Source organism: Microcaecilia unicolor, chromosome 10, assembly GCF_901765095.1.
Source record: "Microcaecilia unicolor chromosome 10, aMicUni1.1, whole genome shotgun sequence".
NCBI lineage: Eukaryota > Metazoa > Chordata > Amphibia > Gymnophiona > Siphonopidae > Microcaecilia > Microcaecilia unicolor.
The window spans coordinates 147,778,912-147,800,819 of NC_044040.1; the positions used below are offsets into that span (position 1 = coordinate 147,778,912).

General features: G+C 43.9%; 1 protein-coding gene across 3 annotated transcripts in view; it reads right to left on the bottom strand.

Moving 5' to 3' along the window:
• AMMECR1L (AMMECR1 like) overlaps positions 1-21,908 on the bottom strand; it is a 72,284-nt gene extending 50,376 nt beyond the window's left edge. The window contains exons 1-5 of one of the 3 annotated variants that reach the window (XM_030216104.1): positions 21,861-21,886; positions 19,635-19,763; positions 11,419-11,515; positions 10,645-11,079; positions 5,628-5,738 (exon numbers count right to left, since the gene is read on the bottom strand). In XM_030216104.1, the coding sequence (XP_030071964.1) occupies positions 5,628-5,738; positions 10,645-11,079; positions 11,419-11,515; positions 19,635-19,707 (716 nt within the window). In that variant the 5' untranslated portion in view covers positions 19,708-19,763; positions 21,861-21,886. Of the gene's footprint in view, positions 1-5,627; positions 5,739-10,644; positions 11,080-11,414; positions 11,516-19,634; positions 19,764-21,860 lie in introns of those variants that run through there. The other 2 variants (XM_030216105.1, XM_030216106.1) reach the window with 2 other exon arrangements.

The following is a 21,908-nucleotide window of genomic DNA, read 5'->3' on the forward strand; positions in this document are numbered from 1 at the left end:
AAGTTTTTCTTTACTCAGCGTGTAGTTAGACTCTGGAACTCATTGCCAGAGAAGGTAGTGATGGCAGCTGGCCTTGCTGAGTTTAAAGGGGGTCTGGACAGATTCCTGAAGGAAAAGTCCATTGATCATTATTAAATTTGGGGTTTTTGCCAAGTTCTTGGGGCCTGGATTGGCCGCTGTCGGAGACAGAGTGCTGGGCTTGATGGACCTTTGGTCTTTTCCCAGCGTGGCAGTGCTTATGTACTTATGTACTCCGAGACTGAGCCTGTCTCAACGTCCTCGATGGCGACGTTGAGAGGCCGATGCCCGCCTGGACTACAGCAAAGCTTCCTCCACTGACATCAAAGGGGAGTCGACCTGGGTGGCAGCCGATGCCGACGATGGGGACCTGACCGCAGGTGAAGGGTTAGACGCTGCTGCAGCAGACGATACGGAAGGCACAAGCACCCCCGACACTGAAGCAGACTGGTGCAGCACTCTGGAAGCAGGGCCCGGATGCGCTCATTGAGAGCTGCCATCGGAGAAGGCTATAGGGTTGGTGGAGCAACTGGTGGCAGAATCTGCTGAGGTTCAGAAGCAGGTACCGGGCTGCCAGGAGACCGATGCATTGGCACCTCTTGTATAGAGGGGGAGTGGTCCTCTCGGTGCCGACGCTTCTCGGGTGCTGAGTCCCTCGATACCCCAGAGCTCCCAGCAACGTGTGTAGAAGGAGATTGATGATGGTGCTTCTTCGCCTTCGCCCGTCATCAAGACTCCTCAGTACTGATGAAGATGACGTGGAATCATCACGCTTCCTCGGGGTCGGGTCCGACGAAGGTCGGTTTCAGGAGCCCTGCATAACAGGAGGCTTCGAGACAGGTGGAGACCCACTCACTGCTCCCAGCGTGACTTGGTCTCTCAACAGCCATTACCTCTGCTCCCAAAATCAATGCTTCCTTTGATGTCGACGCCCTCGGTACAGATGTCGAAGGACCGGACCAAGCCCCAAAAGGTTTCTCTCGCTGGGCTTCTCGAGACACTTGAGTCCGTTTCTTCATACGAAGACACAGACTACAAGTGGCTGGGCTATGGTCAAGCCCGAGGCACTGGATACAGCAAGAATGAGTATCGATACCTGAGATGGTCCGGTTGCACCGAGTACAACGTTTGAAGCCGCTGGGTCTTCAATGAGATGGGAGGAAAAACGGCTTCGGCGAAATCAAACAAGGTGATTGTGCCAAAAAGAAAAGGGCACAAAAAGGGGAAAAATCCAACTGTGCGGCGAAAAAGAAAAACTTAAAATTAAAGGAAATAAAAGAACTAAGAAGAAAATAAAAGGGAAACTTTTTTTTTTTTTTAATAAACAGCGAAAAAGTTGCAAAAATAGAAGACTCCTTTCCTGGGCCTCAATGAGGAGCACAGGAGGAACCTGCCGCACCTTGTCGCGGAAAAAAAGAAAAACTTAGATGCGCTTGCACGGCCGGTGGGCGGGAAATCAGTCCGCACACGTACGCCAGAAGTCTCTGGCAAAAGTTTATTTTTTGCTCTTGCAAAACGCTGGTTCCCGGGCCGATGCGGACATCGACCCACATGTGAGAACTGCTGCTTGTCCTTGGAGAAGATATCAAACATATAAATGGCAAGTGACCGACTCACCTGCAAATGCGCAGTAGAGACTTCCCTAACTGTCCCGCTCTTGCGTCAAGACGTGATGACGTCAGAGGACGGAACAGAGAGGGAAATGGAGTTGAAGTCACTGTCGGACACTGACGCTGCCGCCTGGAAACGAACATCGCGCGCACCAACCTCCAGCCTCCCCCCCCATCGCTCCCGCCCCCCTCCGTATCGGGCCCCCTGCACTGACCTGACAGCGCCTCTCAGCTCCGTGTGGAACCGCGATCTGCTGCTGCCTGCAGCGCCTTCACACGGAGGTGAGAGGCACTGTCAGGTCAGTGCAGGGGGCCCGGTACGGAGGGGGGGGGGGGGGGGGGGAGCGGCAGCGAGGAGGGTAGCTGGAAATCCCGTTTTAACGGGCTTAACGGCTAGTATATCATAATTATCACAAGCGCCATGTTTTATTACCCTTTTTGCCCCTTGTTATCATTGTTACCTAATGATCTTATTTTTTATAAAAGAGTAGTCTAGTTAAAGAAGCAGGCTGAAAATGAAGCCCGGGATTAAATCCTAATGATGCTCCTTGTGACCCCGGGCAAGTCACTTTACCCTCCGATGCCTTGGGTACAGAATGTAAGACCTCTGAGTAGGGAAATACCTACTCTATCTGAATGGAGCTTGTCTTGAGCTACCAATGAGTAAGTTTGAGATAATCCAAATACTTAAACTAAATACTCTCTAAAGCAGGGGTATCCAGCCTCAGCCCTCACCAGCTTGGGTTTTCAGTAGGGCTGCACATTAATCGAAACCAACATGTCAATTATTGACCATATTTAAAAGATTTAATTGTGATTACCTGTCCTTCCTCCCCTGCCCACCCGGTCAGTCCAGTATCTCTCCCTTCCCTCCTGAGTTACCTTTTTTTTTTCCCTTCAGCAAATCTTTGCCCTGCAGTGGCAGCAGTATTGAAACGCTGCCTCGGCCTGCCCTGGGCCTTTCCCTTTGACCCATCCTGCCCCCTTTTGATGCAGCTTCGTTTTCGGGACGGGTCAGAGGGAAAGGCCCAGTGCAGGCTGAGGAAGTGTTTCAATACCGCTGCAGGGCAAAGATTTACTGAAGAAAAAAAAATGGTAAACTGGGAGGGGAGGGGAGAGAAGCTGCTGGTGGTCCCGGAGGGGAGGGAGAGAACCGCAATTGAGAGAGTGGGTGAAGGCACAGGGAGAGGGGTGCACATGACAGAGAGAGAATGGATGAAGGCATGAGGAGGGGGCACACATGAGAGAGAATGGGTGAAGGCACCGGGAGGGGGGGCGCACATGAAAGAGAGAGAGAGAGATACAGAAAAAATGGGTGAAGGCACAGAGGGGGGGCACATGAGAGAGAGAATGAATGGGTGAAGGCACAGGGAGGGGGGCACATGAGAGATACAGAGTGGATGAAGGCACGGGGGAGGTACATGAGAGAGAATGGTAAAAACACGGGGAGGGAGGCACATGAGAGAGAAAGAGAACGGGTGAGAGCACATGAGGTGGAACGGGTGAAGGGACAAGGGGAACACATGAGAAAGGGTGATGGAATGGGGGAGGCACATGAGAGAGAACAGGTGAAGGCAAAGGAAGGCACATGAGAAATAACGGGTGAAGGAACAGGGGAGCACATGAGAATGGGTGATGGAACGGGGGAGGCACATGAGAGAGAACAGGTGAAGGCAAAGGGAGGCACATGAGAGAACGGGTGAAGGAACGGGGGGGCACATGAGAGAACAGGTGAAATACAAGTGAGGGCCAACAGTAAATGAAAACCAGGAAGCGAGTTGCTCTCCCCCTATTGTTCCGATTTAAAGGGGAGGGGGGGGGGGGGGGGGGGAAATGGGATCAGAGTGGAAGTTCACAAATCCAATTGCCTGCCCCGAGTGCTAAAAAGCAAAAATTATGTTTCTGCCTGCAGGTGACAACCGATGCAGGATGTGATGGTACCAGAAAGCAGTAGAAAGTGGTACCTTTCTGCAGAGGGCGGGAAGAGGCTTGAAATGTGAGAGGCTGAGGTATGCAAGAGGTGTGTGATTTGGGGAGGGTGGTTGGAGAGTAAGACAAGTTTAAGAAAGTCTGGTTAAAGTGATGGGGGAAAGAGGAGATGAATTTTGAGGTGTGGAATTTAGGGATCTGCATACTATATAAGTTGCAATAAATATATATTTGTACCTGCATTTTTAAGATATGCTCCTGAAACCAACCTTGACTCTCTGTGTGGACTACTTTTGGTGTTGATTTTGGAGACTATCACTTGGAGCAGTCAGTGACACATGATCGTTGAGGTGATAGGAATGAAGATACGCTAGAGCTACCTCCAGGAGGTTCAGACACTCTGCACACTGCCAATAGGTACCTGAAGAGCTTGGTGGGAAAATGCCATCTAAAAACCGGAACTGGTGTTAATTTTCTTCTGGGTGTGACTGTGGTAGGAATGTACACATATGTCCCCAGACATAAAATTGTTCCATGTGGAAAAGACACAGAGTACAAATTTTCTAGCTTGAAAAGAAAAATGCAAAGCAAGTCAGGCTGCAGAGAAATCTAGCAATAACTATGAATATACTATTACATTTCTTGATAAACTGAATGTCTAAATCCCATTATATTTTTTCTTTTTGTCTGATATGCATGCAAATGGATCTTTAAATTGCAAAAGTGGCAAGGAACACATCCTTTGCTTGGCATAGAAAGATCAGAAAGCTAATTTCCACCAGAAACTAAAGAACTACAAATCTGGTTCTAACAGAGAACAAACTCAAAGGTAGTAAATGAATGCAGATAAAGACCCAAATACACAATCCACAGAGGAAGCAAGGCAAATTACCATACAATGTAAAACAAAATTCTCTGCTCAACTTGCTGGCATACATGTGACCCAGACACAAACTCAAATACTGTGCAAAAAACAGCACAGATGAAAAAAGCAAGAAAATAAAAAAAGAAGTCAGGAAGCATAACCTCAAAGCTAAACACCCCCTCTGAGACAAAAGTCTCAACATTAGGGACTACAGCAGATACTATCAAAGGCAAACTGGCACTACTAAACAACACAAGCAGAGAAAAAAGCCAAACAGCATTAAAAAATTTCACCACAAAAGTGTGAACGGTCACACTATATCAAACAAAAAAAGTCACTACAGGCCAATGTGGATATGCAAAACCAACAGTACTGGGAAGAGTGGTCTGAAACATACACACAAAAAAATAACATTGTATTCAAAAAGCAAATTAAACTTAACTCTAAAGTCTTCAATGCATGCATGCAGTCCAGCTAGTACTGGATGAAATAGCCAACAAGGGACCCTTCGTATTGCCGAAGCTGCATCAGGGGTAGAGAAGTTTGAGACCAACATGGAGGCATAGTTTCAAAGCACTTAGCCTTCCAAAGTTTCATAGAAACCTATGGAGCTTTGGAAGGCTAAGTGCTTTGAAAATATGCCTCATAGTCTACCCAGCCTGCCCAGAAATGTGGCAGTGCAGGTTACTCCCCACCCCCCAACTTGTCCTTAAGGTTGTAACTGCTGTGTTGTACACATTAATTCCTCCCCCCCACCCCCCCAGCTTTTATTATTAATTTTTTTTAAAGTGTGAAACCCACTTGTTTGCTCTGAGTGGGAATTAATCTATCATTTTATTCTGTACTCTTTCCATACAGGGGATCCTCTGTCTATCCCATGCTTTTTTGAATGATGTCAACAGTTTTTGTCCCCATCACCTCCTGTGGAAAAGGATTTATTTATTTGGATTTACTCACTTTTTTCAGTAGTACCTCAAGGTGAGTTACATTTAGGTACATGACCTATTTCCCTGTTCCTAAAGCAATGGAGGGTTAAGTGACTTGCCCAAAATCACAAGGAGCAGCAGTGGGATTTGAACCGGACAGTCCTGGAAGCTAAGCCTGGTGCTCTAAACACTAGGCTTCTTCCGCTCTACTAGGATTCCAGGCTAGGCCCCTTTCTTCACCCACACTAAACAAGGGTTTTCTTCCAAACCAGTTTTTACCTGGTTAATGTGTATTCCCTGAGTCCTGAGTGGAGGTTCATGGCAGAAAAGGTTCCAATGCAGCCACGAAGTCGCTTGTCCCGCCCAGCCTTCCATGTTACGAAGAGAGGACTACAAAAGACAAAAAAAGATCAAAATGTTCAGCCCACCCTAAAGAGAGATATTTGGTGGGTACAACCTAGCCACTGAGAGTGATAAATTCAACACTACCCTGATATGAGAGAAGTCTGTTCCGGAAATGTCCAAAACTAGAACTTGGGATAAGAGGTTACCAGAGGTTGTACTTAACAGAGATATGCAAGACCCTTATAAGGGAGCAGCATGTGAATATTCATTGTTTAGAACAAATGAGTTGCAACAAATATTACAAGGGGGAGGGAAGAGTGGGAAAGCAGACTTGATTTTTAAGTTGTGATGGTGTGAGGTTATAAGAATCCAGACCTCATATCCATTAATCTTATTTAAAAGTTAAATTTAAATCAGTAATTCTGTACTAGTGGGTGGGGGATGATAAGTGAAAACCTGTTCAATAGGCACGTTGGATATATGTGTAACTGTTCGGTACTGCTGTTCATTTTCTGTTGAATTATTTAATAGAAAGAGTTTAATCAATAACAAATAAGCTGGTTTGGAATTTCTACAAACTGTGAACTTTCTTCTGGAGAACAAACATAAAACATGCTCTAGTCCATGATTGCTGGGATAAAGGGAGACTGATAGTGGCTATAACATTTTGTTTGTCCTCCAAAAGGCAACATAACCTGAAACTCCAGGCTTCTCTAGAATCAACAGGGCGCTTTTATGCAGAATATCATACAAGATTTAGTTACAGAAGAGAAGGAAGTTATTTATACAAAGAGGAAAAGTGATAGGACGCTTCATGAATGAATGAGCAGCAGATGGAGTGGCAGGGGAGCTTTGAGAGTTTGAAAGGAGGAGGAGGAAGATGCACAGATAAGGAAAGTTTGTTCCATCAAAGGAACAGGTCCTGACTGAATAAGTGACCCCATAGAGTTCAGTTGTGAACATCGGAAGGCAAGGAGCAATATTCTGAAACCAGAGTGAGTAGTGACAGGAAACCAATGAAGCTCAGAAAGGAAAATAAAAATGGGCTGGGGGGGGGAGGGGGTAGGGTGAGAGGAATGTGAAAACAGTATGCAGTTCAAAAGCTTAGTTGAGCAGCAATAACATCCATAAACAGCTGGAAGGGGTTAGTGATGGAGGATGTGGTGTGGTACAAATTCAGTGATCAAAGTAAGTAACCAAGAATAAACTATTAAACTTAATTAAAATTACTTGACCTCCATATTTAAGATCAGTCTTAACAGGAGGAAAAAAAAAAAAAGGAAGACACCTTCATTACTCTGTTGGAATTATTTGAAGGTCTGACCTAGTAGATGGATAAAGGACAACCAGTTTTAAAAAGTTTGAGTTTCAAAAAGTGTTTGATAAGGCCTTTCAACAAAATTTATTAACCTGATTGTCAAGGTGAAGGAAGTTCTTGAATGGATTAAAAATTAGTTTAAGGACAACAAAAAGGTTAGAAATAAATGGTCAGTTCTCACAGTGATGCCCTGCAAAGTTCTGTATTGGTGTCAGGGTTATTTAATCTATTTATGTTTAACATGCTTGACACTGGAGCAGTGTCTGTCTGATCGTAAAGTGCCAAGTGAACATGCATACATCAGCCCATGCTATAGTGAATAATCTACAGAGAGAGAACGATACCACCGCTATGAGACAATGCAGACCTAGAAGCCTGTAAAGGGCAATGGGGCAGCCCAAGTCCAGAGGAATGTGTGGGACCACGTGGTTGCCTACGGCCACAGAGCTGGACGTCTGAGCACAGCTGCAGGCCTGGAGGGCACAGTGGGAGGAAGAGGGTCGAGAGGAGGCAAGGAATGAATGCTGGATAGGACCTATGGAGCCTTTGTGAAATCTGCATAATTGTCAGTCTACACTACAGAATGACACGGGTCTTTTTATTAACTTATAAAAAGGAATATGCCATGCAACTGTTGTGTATAAATTACAAACAGAAAACAATAATAACAACTAGCAACTATAATAAGTACGTAAGTACATAAGTAATGCCATACTGGGAAAAGACCAAGGGTCCATCGAGCCCAGCATCCTGTCCACGACAGCGGCCAATCCAGGCCAAGGGCACCTGGCAAGCTTCCCAAACGTACAAACGTTCTATACATGTTATTCCTGGAATTTTGGATTTTTCCAAGTCCATTTAGTAGCGGTTTATGGACTTGTCCTTTAGGAAACCGTCCAATCCCTTTTTAAACTCTGCTAAGCTAACCGCCTTCACCACTTTCTCCGGCAACGAATTCCAGAGTTTAATTACACGTTGGGTATTTTATATACCTCTATCATGTCTCCCCTCAGCCGTCTCTTCTCCAAGCTGTATAGCCCTAGCCTCCTTAGTCTTTCTTCATAGGGAAGTCGTCCCATCCCCACTATCATTTTAGTCGCCCTTCGCTGCACCTTTTCCAATTCTACTATATCTTTCTTGAGATGCGGCGACCAGAATTGAACACAATACTCAAGGTGTGGTCGCACCATGGAGCGATACAACGGCATTATAACATCCTCACACCTGTTTTCCATACCTTTCCTAATAATACCCAACATTCTATTCACTTTCTTAGCCGCAGCAGCACACTGAGCAGAAGGTTTCAGTGTGTTATCGACGACGACACCCAGATCCCTTTCTTGGTCCGTAACTCCTAACGTGGAACCTTGCATGACGTAGCTATAATTCGGGTTCTTTTTTTCCCACATGCATCACCTTGCACTTGCTCACATTAAACATCATCTGCCATTTAGCCGCCCCTCCCACCAACACCACACTCTACCTTTCCAACCCCAACAACAGCTGACTTTTACTACACCAAGGAATCCTAATTCACCATGTTAAAATGTCCAGGGGTACAAAATATAACCCGCTAGTTCTCCTGTCTTCCACAGTCCCTCCTGCAATAGAAGATGTCTTTTTAGAAGACATGCTGGTAGCAGGAGGTACAGGATCCACCATGCAAATTGTGCTAGCTGTGGCCAGCAAATAAAAATATTGTTGTCTGCATCAAACATAAATAACAGTCCAGTTCATTAACAGGCTTCAAAGTAGAAAGTGACATGGGGAAAAGTTTGTCCCTGTCTTCATGGGCTCTGTCCCCATCCCTGCTCTGTCCCCATCCTCACCCCCACGGTTACTTAAGAGTCCCCGTCCCCGTGTCATTCTCTAGTCTACACAGGCAGAAAGGTTCATTACAGGGAGCCTCTGCCTGCTCAAGAATGCTATTCCTTTCAGATAGTGGGGGTGTGGTCTCCTCTGCTGGCCTCCCTTCACAGCCATTCCTCTCACAGTTAAACTGGCAGCAGATACTCCACCGCATATGTGTGCTTGGATTTGGGGAGCTAAAACACCACTCCAAAACTCTCTTTTCTATAAAGGAGATGATCTGGAAAAGGGAGCAAGTAGTGAAGTGGTATAGAGGCATATTTTCAAAGCCCTTAGCCTTCCAAAGTTCCATAGAAACCTATGGAACTTTGGAAGGCTAAGTGCTTTGAAAATATGCCTCAAAGTGTACAAGTGATACAAAATAAAGTGAAAGCTGATGGCAAGGAGATACATAGGGATTTCACAAAATACGAGTGGGAAATAACAGTGCTTAATGGGGTTCCACACTGACAAATACAAACTACCGTCCACAAGGAAAAAAAAATCCAAACTTCTCTTCCATAACAATGGGCTTTAGTCTGTTACCACTCAGAAAAGAAATACTGAGGCCATTATGAATAATTTTCTAAGATCGGCCTATAGTGCAACAGCAGTCAAATAGAGTTAACAAATTAAATGATCCTTTTACTAAGGTGTGATAATGGATTTTGCGCACGCTGAATAAGACCACCATTATATTCTTATGGGCGTCCTATCATTTAGCGCACGCTAAATCTGTTAGCACACATTAGTAAAAGGTGCCCTTAAAAATGGTTTACAAATCAAACTTTAGAAGACCAATGCACTAATCCCATTTAGCTACAGGGACTGGCTAAAAAAGATAACTACACCAATGTGGGTATAGTTATATTTATTGCAAAAAGTGATGAGTAAAGATGTTTGTGTGTGTGCCACGTTTCAAAACATTCACAAGTAATAAGCTGCTTTGCATGTATTTTACCCCACAGTAGCTCATTATTTATGAATTTGAATAAACTTTTACATATAGCAGACTATGCATGAAAGATCACTAAGAAAGGAAGAATTTTGTTAATTATTTTGCAATTGAGATATCACAAGGAAAACTTCAAAATTTTACCATCTTTTGCAGGTTTTGGCTATTTTTGTGCATTTATCTGCGTAAAACTTTATTTACAAACAGCATTTCACATCTTAGTTTATCAGCCTCTGCGTGATTATATAAATGTTTTGTGCCTTCATGTCTTGAGCACTGCATGCAATTCTATTTATTCATCTTGAAAAGGATACAGCATACTTCGAAGAAGGTACACAGAAGGCAACAAAGGTGATCCGGATTATCAACAACGTCTGGAGACATTCACTAGAAATCAAAACCTTGGAAAAGGGGCAACTGAGAAGAGACATGAAAGAGGTGGAGAAGGTGTGTCTTCTAATACAAGAACTAGAATGCACAACACAGAAGCTAAAATGATGACGTACTGCCCTGAAAAAGGAGCATAGCATCACAAGGTACTGTGGTTTCATTAAAGCAATTCCCTATATCTACACTTCAACTTCTTCCAGCAGAATCTAAGGGACATCAAGAGTCAATCTCTCATCATGCCATTATAGATGGCTACTTAACTAATTCAAATCTCATGGGTGCCCTGAGTTAGCCTCTCCCCATAGTATTCATTCCTTGCCTTCCCTTATCCTAAAGGAGTCCTTGTTCATCTCTCTCATACATGTTCTTCTCTACCTCCCCCTCATGCTCAAGTGTTGTGCTCCATTTCCATTCCCTCCCTCTGGTACAGGTTTACTCACTATGGGTCATTGGTGAATCGTGGCAGACATGGCTGAGGAAAGCCATAGAGATGACAGTAGAGAACATCAAAACAGTAGCAGCACATCTCAGCTGTCACCACTAGGCTCTTGGTTCCATTGGCAGTACCATTGGGTCGGCTGAGTGGGCTCAGAGCGCCTGATGTGGGATTCATTCGTGTAATTGGAGGGTTTCCGGTTCCCACGCTTAGATTAGAAACATTCTCTCTTCCATTACTTCCTTCGGTATGCTGGTGATTCTGTAGGATGCCAGAACTCGATCCAGGAATCGTAGTTGCCTGGTTCATGTGGCTATGAGTTCCACTTCCACATAGTTTGGGTTTCTTCACCCCACAGCAGCCGGCCGCCAGCTTGGGCTCCAGTGGAGGGACGCAACGCCTCTTCCCCATCCTGATTTTCCTACAGAGCAGTGGAACCCTGGAGCAAAGCAAGAGCAACACACAGCCCCATTGATAACTACATTTTATCATCATCCACTGTATCTCAGGTCTTTTATGGCCAAGCAAAATAAATTTAGAAACATCAAGGCAAGAGGAACATGGAGTAAGGAAAAACTGGAAACAGAGTGGGACTATAAGACAAACGGATCTTCAGAAATGTACTTGGTCAGTGCTAAATACATAACTTGTAATAGTACCTCATTAGCATGATCAGAAACAATTACTTTCATATAGAAAAATTCTCAAATATTTGTCTCTTTACTGTAAAGCAACAGAATACTCAGGCTTTCATTTCCACTGCTGTTGTCATACCTACTGGAAGCAGCACGTGTGAAACTGGAGGACCAGAGGGTGAGTTATTTTTTGCATGGAAGGGATTCTGGTATTTCCTGTCCCATTACGGCTTCCCACACCTGAAAAAGAGGATTTCAAAGTCAGGGTCAAATCAGCCAGTAAGAGCTTTACTGTGTAACACACCCTCTTGAATAAAACTGAGCACTGAAAACTATTACCCTATCCTGGCTTCTTTCATTAAACCTGCATGGAAAAAGCTCCTCCTATCAGTCAGAGAACCCGAGAACTCTCACTCTCTGCCACTGACATCAGATGAACAAAACATGTCCACTGCTTCTTTCACTGACACTGCATGAAGAGATACCCTTCCCACTAGGCTCTCCCAAATGGAGCATGACCCTCCTTCAACTGCCTTAGGTATTAGTTGAAACATCCCCTTTCACAATTCTAGCCTTTTCTAATATTGCACAAGACAACTATAGACGTTAGAAGGGCGAGCCCCCGGCCTTATCGACCATCACTGGAGAAACAAGAGCAGCCCCTCATCCCTTCCACTGGTATATCTCTCTAGCAGACACTGAAGAAGTGAGACAGGGCCCCTATCTCATTCATCAGCATCACAGCAGAGGACAGACTCCCTCACCTGTTGGAACTGGAAAAGTGTTCCCTGGTCTCCTTGCTACTAAACTTTCCCACTGATCTTGCACCAAGTTAGCACTTTTCAAAAGAAACTCTCTCCCCCCATCTGATGATTTTTACTTGAGACATCCAGCCATGCACAGGTGTGAAGAGGGAGCTTAGAAAAGATCAACTTCAGATCTGGATGTTATGAGACCAAAGACTCCCACTTCAGGATGTAAAGAATACTGTAGGTAACATTACAAAATGTTCAAGCTTGGCTCAATGTTTATATTATTCTACCCCCAACAGAAATGTTACATTCTATATTTTTTCACAACTACCCAAGGAATCTGCCACCCTTTTCTTATCTCCTCCCAACTCACTTAACTCAGTCATGGCCTGGCTCATGGGCTTTTTCCAGAATTCTGCAATCATAGGCCCAAATCCAGCCACTAAGTATCACTGCAGCCCTGTTCCCAGATGCCATGAAACCCGTCTCTGCAGTATCCCCAGCCACACCAGATCCAAACAGCAGAAGACCTGACTTGTGCCCTGCCTTGTAGAGATCTGGGTTCAGTTCCCAACTCTTCCACTCAATTATCTGGCCAGTCTGGCTTGTATAGAATACAGCACTGTTCAACTTGGAAGGGTTGGAACCAAAGTTATTCAAGATAACGGAAGTTCTGAATAGTTGAAATTTTTATGGTTAACTGATTATATGAAGCCAAGGTATTTCTAACAACAGATCACAGCTCATGGACTACAATTTATTTGAATAAACAGTCTTTCCACTTAATAAACTCTTGGATAAACAGTGCTTTCAGCTCATTTGTTACAGTTCAACAGTCTGTTCACATGGTATTGAATAGGAATACATCTTTGTGCTGTCTGAAGTATCCGACATTGACATGACCCTACTCCAGAGTTCCTATTTCCTATCCTGAGGCCTGGTTTTGGCCTGTGAGGTGTAGTTTGCGGGTCCTTGTTTCAGTAAAACAGTTACCCCATCCAGATCATAATTTCAAAGTTCAGCTTCAAGGGGTCACTGATGATAAAAATTCACAGGACAGGGACTTTTTTTTTAATTAACTCTATTTTAAGAGAGATGCAACAGACAGTTATAGATTTTCTCTTGCCTCAGCCTCACTTAGGGGCCCTTTTACTAAAGCTTAGCATGTGCTAACATAATTAGCATGCACTAAATGGTAAGAAGCCCATTTTATAGCTTTAGTAAAGGGGCCCCTTAACTAGCTACCATCGTTTATCTGGCACTTACAGAAATACTGCTTCCTCCTCAAGCCTCGGGTATGCCAAATTTTCTTCCTCAAACTGCTGCTGCGCTGTCTTCCTCTCCAATGACATGGCTCAGACTGCAGCAGAGATGCCCTCACTCTTCCATTAACTTACCCTCATTGTACACACTTCCACCACTCCCTCTTTCGTCTTTAGAGCTGCCCTCCCCCCAAACAGTGTGCTATGCGCTGTTGGGGGGGGGGGGGCAGTTCTGCTTGCTAATAATGTTCTCTGGCTCACATAGTGGTGGCAACTGCTGCCAGAGGATACCATAAGGTAGCTGATAGCTGGAACTCACAGCCGGAGGAGATGTGCATGGCAATAGCACAAAATGATGCTATGAAGAGATGCCATAGCAAAAGGCCTAACGAACCTCCTCTGGTCATCACTTGTGTGCCAGAACAAGCCACTGACCCACCGATTCCTCAGCTGCCACTATGGAGCTTCAGTCACATCAAGCCACAGGAAAACCATCATGCAGGAGGATAAAGTGTGTTGGGGAAAAAGAGTTGGCAGGCTGTAGTTTGGGCCTCCTACCCTACTCCAAAGCTGCTGTCTAAAACAAAACTGGTCTCTGGAGGGTGGTACACACAGAATTGACTTCCAGCATGTAGCTAAATTATAAACCCATCAAAAATCCTGATCTATGATGGATACCTGGCAACTGAAATTAAAGAGCACAGCCGAAATAAAAAACATAGCCTATAGTCTCTGGAAGCTTGAGCTGCAGCTCTGGAGGAAGTGAAACTTTCAAGGATATAATAGAGCAAATCGCACCTCTATTGTGCAACCCTGTGCTGCTTTAGGGATCAAAGTCAATAAAAGGTTGCAGAAGCCACAATTTTACCTGAGTGATAACTGCAAAATCCATGAAGGTATGTATAGCAGTGCTTCTGTAGAAAACAGTACATAAACAGGAGTATAGCTAGATAATTAGAGACTCAAACCCATGAAGGAGGAATTGCTGCTGTTGCCCTTGGAGACATTACACAGAGACCTCAACTGTACTTCAAACACTCACCCCGGTGTTTATGGAAGACGATAGATTACTACTTTCTGGAGAACATAAAAGATCTCATAGTCCATGAGTCTGGATCGAACAAACTGATGGTCTCTTGAATCTGGGAAGTGTATATCAAATGATCTGTAATGCACTTAACTGAACCATGAATTTTCTGCTCCAATGGACTTGTATACTAGATTTTGCATTGTGGTGATCTAAACATGTGCTCAGATAATTCAGCAACGGAAAATAATTGAAAGACTTATTTCCAAAACACACTGTCCATTTCAATTATGAAAGCCTCTTTTGAACTTGTGAGTAAGTGATTAGGGGATAGTGTGGTAAACTGCATTGCTAATAAAGTTTGATTTTATTAGCAAAGTATAACAATGTCCAACCTGCTTATAGATAGCGACTTGCTAATTTCAGAAGGTAGCAAAGAGGGCCAATTTAACAGAGGGACCGATGCAGAAAGGCTTGTGGTAGAGCTGCGAACGGATGTCTGAATGTGTGGTTCTACCGTGAGCGTAATACTGTGGTATGCAAGCAACTAACGGCATGCAAACTTTAGGTGCAGAAAACCTGTAGCAAATGTGGGGGGGGGAGCATGCTGGATGCATGTACGCAAGGTTTTGTGGTAAGAATGGCTTCTTGTGCGCATGTCCAAACAAAACCGAAACTGTCAGCACAAATCAGCGCTTGTTCTTCTCGGCCTAAATATGAGCCTTGCAAAAATCGCTTACACAAAATTTTTGCAAGGCTCATATTTAGGCATAGAAGAAAAAGCACCGGTGTGCTGTCACTTTCGGTTTTGTTCTGACACACGCACACATTTGTTACTTTCCATCTGCCTTTAAAACGTGAAGGGGCTTCCTTCTGCTTGCAAAACAAGACAAAGCTGGCAGTTAAATCTGAACGACTGACAAAAATATCCTCATCACAAAACCTTCTACACCAACCAGGACCCAAGAGAAAAAATTCTTGCATTGAACTAGTATCAAAAGTGAGCGGCATACACTGCATTGCACAGTATACCTAAATTAGCTCATCGGCATACATTTTAATGCAGCTGTGTCTTCCATGCGAGTTAACACCCATGCCCAAGTCCTCTCTGCATTGCTTGGCATGTACAACCCGTGGTCAACCTACAGTTGCTTTCTGTATCGACCTCAGTGCACAAGCTAAATCTAGGTTCCTGCCAACATACTTTTAAATCCAACAGAAAATACAAATCATCACTTGAGCATTTGAGAAATATGGGGTAGAGCTGACCTCCATAAATGGGTATTATGCCCCTACTCACCTGAATGCAGATTCCACAACTTCTATCACTGCATTGCAAAGCAATGGCCTCCTACAGAAACCCCCTACCTCATCTGAAAAGGAAGCTCCACTGCCTCAATCAGCCCCAACCCTGTATAAAGTAAATCTCAAGTTTTTATCAATTCTCTAAGTCTTGATTATCCCACATCCTCAATCACTCCTTCACAAAACAAAAGTATGTGACACTAGTCGATCTCCTTAAAAGGAAAACCCACAGTCTCAACCACATCACCAACACTCAGTCCTTAGGGTACACACAGCCAGTAAGATGTTCATGACATCTCCAATGAATGTGCAGGAGATAGATTTGCATACCAAGGAGGCAAATCTCTGTCATGATTATTCATTGTGGATGTCCTGAATACCCGACCGACTGAGAGTGCTCCAAGGACTGGGCTGAGAAGCCCTGTCCTACACCATGATCAATCCCACTACATGATAAAAACAAACATAACTACTCCCAAACAATGGGTATGGGCCAAATACTTGATATACTGCCTTTCTGTGGTACAATCAAAGCAGTTTACATGATATATGCAGGTACGTTCTCTGCCCTTAGTGAGCTCACAATAAACCTAACAGTTTCAACCAAATTTCCACAGAATAGATCCTATATTCTTGTTCTGTTTACAAACTGGATCTGTAGATGTCAGACTAGACTCACAGGTTCTGGCCCCTCACCAAGCCAAATCCAACATCTTTCACAGAATTAAGGTCAAATTGAAGGTAGCTTCCTAAAGAACATGTACTTTGATTACAATAAATCTTTAGACAGTGTTCTACAAGGAAGCTCATACATGAGCTGCTCAGTCCAGGAACGGTCTCTAGAGCAGCAAAAGATGCTAGAAATTGGCTGAAAGACAACAGAGGACAATGGTAAACTGACTTTACACAAGAAAAAAAAAAGGGTGGGGGGGTCCAGCAGTAGAGTGCATCGCCAAGAAGCTCTGTTTCAATTCTGTTCAATTTTTTCATTAAGTTACATTGCAACAGGGTTACTAAGAAAGACTCATTTTTCAGCTGATACTAAAAACTGCAAGGTCTTTCCCTGAAATAATTATTAGTAGATGACGGCAGAAAAAAGACCTGCACGGTCCATCCAGTCTGCCCAACAAGATAAACTCATATGTGCTACTTTTTGTGTATACCTGACCTTGATTTGTATCTGCCATTTTCAGGGCACAGACCGTAGACGTCTGCCCAGCACTAGCCCCGCCACACAATCCCCGCTAAGCTTCTGAGGATCCATTCCTTCTGAACAGGATTCCTTTATGTTTATCCCACGCATGTTTGAATTCAGTTACCGTTTTCATCTCCACCACCTCCTGCGGGAGGGCATTCCAAGTATCCACCACTCTCGCCATGAAAAACTACTTCCTGACATTTTTCTTGAGTCTGTCCCCCTTCAATCTCATTTCATGTCCTCTAGTTCTACCGCCTTCTCATCTATGGAAAAGGTTCATTTGCGGATTAATACCTTTCAAATATTTGAACGTCTGTTTCATATCACCCCTGTTTCTCCTTTCCTCCAGGGTATACATGTTCAGGTCAGCAAGTCTCTCCTCATACGTCTTGTAACGCAAATCCCATACCATTCTCGTAGCTTTTCTTTGCACCGCTTCAATTCTTTTCACATCCTTAGCAAGATATGGCTCCAAAACTGAACACAATACTCCAGGTGGGGCCTCACCAACAACTTATACAAGGGCATTAAAACCTCTTTTCTTCTGCTGGTCACACCTCTCTCTATACAGCCTAGCAACCTTCTAGCTATGGCCACTGCCTTGTCACACTGTTTCGTCGCCTTCAGATCCTTAGATACTATCACCCCAAGATCCCTCTCCCCGTCCATACATATCAGACTCTCACCAATTAATACATACATCTCCCGTGGATTTCAACTCCCTAAGTGTATCACTTTGCATTTCTTCGCATTGAATTTTAATTGCCAAACCTTAGACCATTCCTGACCAAATTTGGGATCTCATGATGATGAAAAAAGGAAAAGTATTATGACTGCAGAGTTCTGGAAGGAAGCTGGCAGAGGAGTTATCAATCTAATAAACAAGGTACAATGAGATGAAAGACTAAATAGGGGCAAAACTTCCCCAGGTATATGTAAAGGAAGGCATAGGGTACCAGATCTTAGCTCTGGCTCTAACTGAGCAGGAGGTTCAAAGGAAACAAAGGAAAACCGCTGGGCTAAAAATAAGAAAAACTGAGGTGTAACCTAAGAATACTTGAGGAATAGTCAAGAATTTGGCAATAAAGATTTCCAGTAAAAAACTGCAGTCATGCCTTGTGGTGCAGAAATCTTCTAAAAACACATCTATTGCAGGAGGGACTGTGGAGACAGGAGAGCTAGACTGAATCCTGAGATTGTTGATGACTTCTTATTCATCCACAGATTAAAAAATCATAGCAGTGCTTCATAGGGCATATTTCTCCCCTCTAGGGCATATAGAACAGGTTGTATTTTGTACCCCTGGACATTTTAACAGGGTGGATTAGGATTCCTTGGGGTAGTAGAAGTCAGCTATTGTTGGGGTTGGAAGGGTAGAGGGTGGTGGGAGGGTTTATTATAGCTGCTCATTGTTATTGTTTTCTATTTGTAATTGATACACAACAGTTGCACAGCATATTGTTCCTTTTTAAACTTTAATAAAAATATTTAAATATAAAATCGTAAGTGTTCGAGGCTTCTGTAGATGAGAACAGAGCCCACGGGAATGGGTTGGGGACAGAACCTGCAGGGATGGAGACGAGGCCTATGGGGACGGAGACAGAACCCACAGTTATGGGGCGGGGACAAATTTTATCCCTGGGTCATTCTCTAGTTCTGATATACAACAAACAGAAGGATATTGAGGGTGATGCAAGCCTGATTTTTGTATCAGGGCTCAACATGGGAAATGTGATGTCCAGGCTAGGATGTTCACTTTCCCTGAGTAAATAGCAGCTTTCTGAAATTGCCATTTATACTCTACAGAAGTAATTCTCAATTCAGTTCTCAGAGACCATCTGACTAGTCAGGTTTTTCAGTACATATGTTTGCTTGCTTGAATACTATTAACTTGCTCAAAGCCAGCTGTTGAAGCAAAGAATCAGATTTGCAAGAAATAAAATAAATAAAATATTCACAATAAATACACATGTGATAGGACTTGCATACAATGGAAACAGTGCAGACAAATTCAACAGATGCATATTCACTATGGATATTCTGAAACCCAGAAAGTCACTATGGATATTCTGAAACCCAGACTGCACAAGTTAGCCCTGAAAACTGGATTGAGAACCACTGCCCAAGAGCATAGGGAAGGTAGACAAATTCAAATACCTCAAAGCTGTAATGCATGTAAAACAAACATTTTTTAGGGTGAAAACACAAACAGGGTAGGCTCAGCAATAACTAATTTACTGCTTCACACAAAGGATGGTGCATGGAACAGCTCTCAGCAGATGCAAAAATAATACAGTACAGTCTCGATTATCTAATGTTCGCTCATCTGACCAACCGCATATCCAACAGACCCCTCCCCCCGGTGACATAATTGCATTATTGTTCAAAAGCACGCAGCTTCTCTTCCTGTTTTCTGGCTTTACACGCTGCAAGGAAGCCATGTTTGAGCTGAGACCGTGCTTCCCTACAAGGGAACCATGCTTTGCAGCTGATACGCCATGCACCTCTCGCAGTTAAGAAGCGCGCAGCTTCTCTTCCAGTTTTCCAGTACTGTAGAGTATTATGGTAAGTTTTGGACCTGGGACCCCACTTTTTCAGCAAGGGAACCAATTCTGATTTGAGACCATGCTTCTATGCAAGGAAACTACAATTTTTGGACCAGGACCTTGCTTTTGCAGCAATGGAACCATTAAAGATGTTCTGAGCTTAGACCTTGCTTTTTCATTGCTAATTAGTGTTAAATATGCATGTTCTTTATGCAAAAAGTATGTTTTCAGTGCATTTTTTAAAGGGGTTACCATTGTTTTTCACTTACCAGACAATGGGTCAGTCCCATTTACATCAGATAATCGAGACTCTAGTAGAATTGAAAAAAAAACATCTAACATATGCACTGAGGATCCCCAGTTACAAAGAAATATGAATAAAGCCAGATCAATAAAGTCTGCAACAGAAAGAAAAATAGGCAGATTAGATGAACCTTGCAGTCTATTGCCCTTCAATTCTACATTTCCATCCTTTGGATAGACCAAATGCAACATTCTTAATTCCCAACCAATATGATCTGAATCATCAATCCACAGGTTTTGCACCATTTATTTCTCTCTAGTTTTAATTGTATGTCTCCATGACTCCCCAGATTAGAAGCAGCCTAGTCTATGAACAAGTATCAGATTCTTCCTTTCCTAACTTAATGACATAGAGGCATATTTTCAAAGCACTTAGCCTTCCCAAGTTCCATAGGTTTCTATGGAACTTTGGAAGGCTAAGTGCTTTGAAAATATGCCTCATAGTGACAACTCAAGAAGGCCTTTTTCACCCATTTAGTTGTCTGTCTCACCACAGACCTGTTTTGATCTCCCTTTATCACTTTCCTCCATCCGTTCCAAATATGTTTGAATTCTAGCTACAGTCTCTGAAGGCTGGTGACTCCAGGAAACCACAACTCTCCCAGTAAAGAAACATTTCCTCACGTGTCCTCTAAACTGTCCTCCTTCCAATATCACATAACATAGTAGATGATGGCAGAGAAAGACCTGTAAGGTCCATCCAGTCTGCCCAACAAGATAAACTCCTATGTGCTACTTTACGTGTATACCTGACTTTGATTTGTATCTGCCATTTTCAGGGCACAGACCGTAGAAGTCTGCCCAGCACTAGCCCCGCCTCCCACCACTGGCTCTGCCACACAATCTCAGCTAAGTTTCTGAGGATCCATTCCTTCTGAACAGGATTCCTTTATGTTTATCCCACGCATTTTTGAATTCCGTTACCATTTCCATCTCCACCGCCTCCCGCGGAAGGGCATTCCAAGTATCCACCACTCTCTCCGTGAAAAAATACTTCCTGACATTTTTCTTGAGTCTGCCCCCCTTCAATCTCATTTTATGTCCTCTATTTCTACCGCCTTCCCATCTACGGAAAAGGTTCGTTTGCGGATTAATACCTTTCAAATATTTGAACGTCTGAATGTCTGACATAATGCTATTTAGACTTCGTATCATTTTTCACAGAGGAAAATGAATGTCATCCATCTCAAGTGGTGATAGGGGTGTTTCCTCTAATACTATGGCTGGGGTAGAGAAAATACCTATCCAACGATGTGGTCATCCCTATATAGCAGGGGCAACATTAAAACTTACCTCCACTGCTGTCATTACATAAGGGAGGCTCCCATGCTAGCCCAGGATCAGGGGGTACTACACTAACACCTCAGGCCTGGTGCCCCTGACAACTTGTCTCACTTACTGCCCTATACTGAAGTCTGCCACATAGTTCAATGCTTTTATTGTCTGTCTCGCACCTATCTTCTTTCTTCTAAAATAACATTGTGAGTTCAAGTTACGGTAGGGTGTGTGATGCAAGTTTTGTACTATTTTGTTAGGCCTCCAGGCCTCTGTCTCCAGTCCTGACCCCACCTTTCCTTTATTGTCTTGTATGTCTACTCCCTTACTGCTCTGGTGTCTCCTTCACCTCTCCCTCTTTCTCTCAGCATTTTTCTTTACTCCTCCTCTCTTTAATGGGGCATCCCAACATTTCCTCACATCTCTTGCCCTGTCTTCCACTCTTTTCTTTTCTATCATCACATATCTCTCTCCAACCAGTTTCCCTTTATGAAACCTTTTATCGCCCTATCACTTTTCTGATTTCTCCACCACTCTTTCATATATCAGAATACTCTCATCACCCTATCTCACCCAGTTTCTCCTTATCTCCCTTCATTGGTGCACCCCACTCCCATCCCCTTTATCAATATTCCATCTCCTCAACCTACTCCCCCCTCTGGTTGCAGCTGCCTTCTTTCCCTGTGCTCTTGAGATACCCAGTCACAGCATTCGCCTGCCCTCTGACTCTCACACGCCAAGCACCCCTTTTCTTCACGGTTCACACGCATTCGCAGACCGGCCCCTCCTCTCCCTGTGGTCTGCCATCTCTGCCGCTCTCCCTGAATCAATATGTCTCTCCCCCCACCCCACCGATCAGGCACCTCTCCCGCAATCTTAATCTCAAACTCCAAATCCCCTCCCCCACTCCATCCTACCTTCAAACTCATGCCTGAGGTCGCCCGCCACCGGCCCCGCCGATTTCC